Genomic DNA, 3,876 nt, shown 5'->3' with positions numbered 1-3,876 from the left:
TTCCCATCTCATCTATCCCGTTCCCTCAAGTTCTCTTCCTTCCTCCCCTTTTCCCCTTCTCTTCCCCTTCTGTCCTTCCTTCTCCCCCAACCCTCATTTCTTGCTTTTTAACACACTCTGTCACATTACTTTTTGTTGTTGTTTTGAAATAGTCTTACCTTTATATAGACCTAGCTGGCTTTGAACTCACAGAGGTCCACCTGCTTCTGTCTCCCAAATCCTGGGATTAAAGGTGTGTACCACTGTGTCTGGAGGATACCACATTTATTTATGTTATGTTATTATTATGTGTTCGTGTGTGTGTGTGTGTGTGTGTGTGTGTGTGTGTGTTGTATTCATGTGCTTCCTTTAATTTGTATGTGGCCAACAGAGGACAATTTATGGGACTTGTGTAAATTCAGATTCTCAGGTGTGGTGACAGGTGACAAGTGCCCTTAGTCACTGGTGTCATTTTGCTGACCCTCTCTTTCTATCCCTCCCCCTGCCTCTGTAGTGCTTGGAAGCAAATCTTATGACCTTGTATATGCTAGGCAATGGCTCTACTATTGAGTTACATTCCCAGCCTCTAAAACATTGTCTTCTAGAATTTCTAGTTGTAGATTTTATAATTAAACCTGTGCGCTATTTCATGTTAATGTGGATTTTGGTGTGAAGTAAGGGTTGAGCTTATTTAACGCATATTTAGTTTTCTGGAATAATCTTTTAAATGACTGCTCACACACATACTCATACACACACAACACACCTTTCTCCATTTAATTGATTTTCTACATTTATTGAAGATTAATTGAATATATACTGTGTCAGGGCTACACACCAGTACCTCAGATTCACAAATAGGCAAACACATCTAAGAACCACAGCTAGTCTCTTAGTTTTTTTTCATTTACAGTTTATTTTAGTTTCAGGTGTGGTGGCACACATCTTTAATCTCAGCATTTGGGAGGAAGAAGCAAGTGTACCTCTGTGAGTTTGAGTTGAGCCTGGTCTATATAATGAGTTTTAGGCCAACCAGAGCTGCACAGTAAGAGTCTGGCTTAAAGCATTATTTTATATATATGGATGTTTTGCCTGCATGCATGTCGTCTGTGTATCATAGATGTACAGTGCCCACAGAGGTCAGAAGATGGTGTTATACTGCCTGCCAGAGTTACAGACTGTTGGGAGTGGTGGTTTCAATACTAGAATTCAGTCTCCAGGTCCTCTGCATCTACAGCCAGGACTCTTAACCACTGAGCCACTCCAGCTCCAATCTTTTAGATTTTTTTTTCAAATATTTATTTATTTATTCATTGTGTATACAATATTCTTTCTGCGTGTATGCCTGAAGGCCAGAAGAGGAGGGCACCAGACCTCATTACAGATGGTTGTGAGCCATCATGTGGTTGCTGGGAATTGAACTCAGGACCTTTGGAAGAGCAGGCAATGCTCTTAACCGCTGAGCCATCTCTCCAGCCCTTTTTTTTTTTTTTTTTAAAGTAAAAATACCAAGTAAGATAAGCCCCTCGGATCTTATAGTTTTGTAAATAACCTCATATTACATTAAAAGAATCTATAATTAGGAGCAGTGAGATGGCTTACCGGGTTAGGACTGATGATCTGAGTTTAGTCCCTGGGGCCCATATGATAGAAAATGAGAACTGACTCCCATAACTTGTCCCCTGACCACCACCCATGTATGCTTTCCTGGTTGGATGGTGTGCACGTGTGCACACACACATAAATAAATGTAAAAATGATTTTAAAATATTCATATTTGAAGATAAGCTTTTAGCTTTGTTGAAGATGAAGTTTCATATTTTCTTTTTGTTATCACAACAGTAAAAACTGTTGGCTAATTCACCCTGGCCTGTACCTTGACAGTGAGCCCCATGGGGATGGTCAGCCTTGTCTAGGCACGACAGCAAAAGCTGGAAGAAGGGCTGAGGAGGCAGAGGAAGGGCTGGGCTAGTGGTGATCTTCAGATTGCTGTGGCAAGACTACACACAGCTGTGTGCATGTGAAGGAGATGGTTGTCTCATGGATAGCCTTGATATTATTCAGCAAGACGGCCACCATAAACTGAGGGACTAGGTGACACATGGCTGCAGAAAATGAAAAGTTCAAGCAAAACAGGCTGTCCTTAGTTTGGCTAGCTGAGTATCGGCTCTGAGAGTCTTCTGGGAACACATGTCCAGTGTTCAGTTCACTCAGGAGGGTTTAAGCACCAGGAGGGTAGGTTTCTGGTTTGAGTTAACTTTTTTGGGATGGAAGGATATTCTTAGCGTTGATGCTTGGGAGAAAGATGCGTGGGCCCGTCAGAGCCACGATTGAAATGAGAGCCTCTAGGGACTTAAGCACTGTGGGGAGGAGAGAGCTAGGTTAGATGAGGGAGATACTGTGCGTGGGGAGGAGGTAAGTCAGTGAGAGGAACGTAAGGGCCCTGTAGATATGAGCAGTTACTTAGGCCCCAGGATCGTTTATGTGTATGTTGGGGATGAGCTCTTTGGACTTTGGTATAGCTCAGCTGAGGGTGGATTAACAGAGTATGGAGGAGTGAGCTCCTCTTTTTCCTTACTTGCAGCTCTGTGGCCACCATCATGTTCTGGAAATTTGACTTGAATACCACGTCCCATGTTGACAAGCTGCTCGACAAGGAACATGTGACACTGCAAGAGTTAATGGACGAAGATGACATCCTGCAAGAGTGTAAGGCTCAGAACCAGAAGTTGCTGGACTTCCTGTGCAGGCAGCAGTGTATGGAGGAGCTGGTAAATCTCATCACACAGGACCCACCCCTGGACATGGAAGAGAAGGTCCGATTCAAGTATGTACTGAGGCTGTTTCCCAGGCCCGCTGGGTAGTGCTTAGGGAGGCTGTGGGTAGTGTCTAAGGCCAACTAGATACAGGGCATCACCACATGAGAAGTGAGGAGGCTGTTGTGAAGTGGTTTGCGAGGTTTAAGAGTTTTGAATCTCTTGTGTGTGTGTTTTTTTTTTCATTCTGTGGTATAAGTGAGTTTATATTAAGTCGACATATGTTGGAACAATTTGATGAAAGAAAGACCCTGTGTTAATTAGGTACCTGAGATTGCAGAGTTGTACCACATCATCATTAGAGCTGGTAAACAGGTTAGAGGTATGATGCCTGACCAGTTCAGATGGAGTATGTCATTATCATTAGTGGTACTAAACCTTTAGAAATTTTTCCTAAAATATTTTAAGTTTGACCAGGGTGTTGGGAGCTGACAAAAGGGAAGGGACAGTGTCACCACGAGACAGTTGGAACTTTGTGTAAGGGCAGAGTCTGGAGTGGGAGGATGCTTTGTGTACCAAGAAAGTTTGGCTCCATGAGTAGGTCACATGATCCATAGTGTTTCTGGGGAGAGCTAGGGACAAGTAACACAGCAGTCATAGATCTAGGTGCTTATGAGGAAGCCTACTGTACGCATGCATGGTATGAAGGTCTTGGCATAGGGTGAGTAATGATTTGCTCTTTATCCCTCCCTCCCTCCCTCCCTCCATCTCTCCTTCCCGACTTCCCTCCCTCCCTTCCTTTCTTCTGACACGAAGACTTACTGTGTAGCACATACTAATCTACTTCCAATACTCCTCCCAAAAGTCTTCTAAGTGCTAGGATCTCAGATATATTCCACACCTGTCAGCTTTTACATTTTTAAATGTTTGAAAAAAGTTAAAGGGAGAGTACTTTGCTACCCATGTTGATGACCTTTTTGGTGGTGGACATGTCACACTAATCCATATACAATGAGAGTCCAATCACAAAAGAGACTAACAAAAATATATATCTTTAAAAAATTTATTTATTATGTATACAATATTCTGTCTGCATGTATGCCTGAAGGCCAGAAGAGGGCACCAGACCTCATTACAGATG

At 42.8% G+C, this 3,876-nt stretch overlaps 1 protein-coding gene across 6 annotated transcripts in view; it reads left to right on the top strand.

Annotated features, from left to right (window-relative positions):
• Positions 1-3,876, top strand: part of Ppp6r2 (protein phosphatase 6 regulatory subunit 2) — an 89,892-nt gene that overhangs the window by 36,962 nt on the left and 49,054 nt on the right. For 4 of the 6 annotated variants that reach the window (XM_050130450.1, XM_050130412.1, XM_050130442.1 and 1 more), the window contains one exon: positions 2,564-2,806. Coding sequence is in view for 3 of the 6 variants with exons in the window: in XM_050130412.1 (XP_049986369.1) it covers positions 2,580-2,806 (227 nt within the window). In the remaining 3 variants the exon portion in view is untranslated. The remainder of the gene's footprint in view (positions 1-2,563; positions 2,807-3,876) is intronic. The other 2 variants (XM_050130417.1, XM_050130436.1) reach the window with 1 other exon arrangement.

The sequence above is a fragment of the Alexandromys fortis genome, unplaced genomic scaffold (genome assembly GCF_014885135.2).
Source record: "Alexandromys fortis isolate MF-2015 unplaced genomic scaffold, M_Fortis_MF-2015_v1.1 scaffold_28, whole genome shotgun sequence".
In the NCBI taxonomy this organism is placed as follows: Eukaryota; Metazoa; Chordata; class Mammalia; order Rodentia; family Cricetidae; genus Alexandromys; species Alexandromys fortis.
This window is presented reverse-complemented; position numbering and strand designations above follow the sequence as displayed.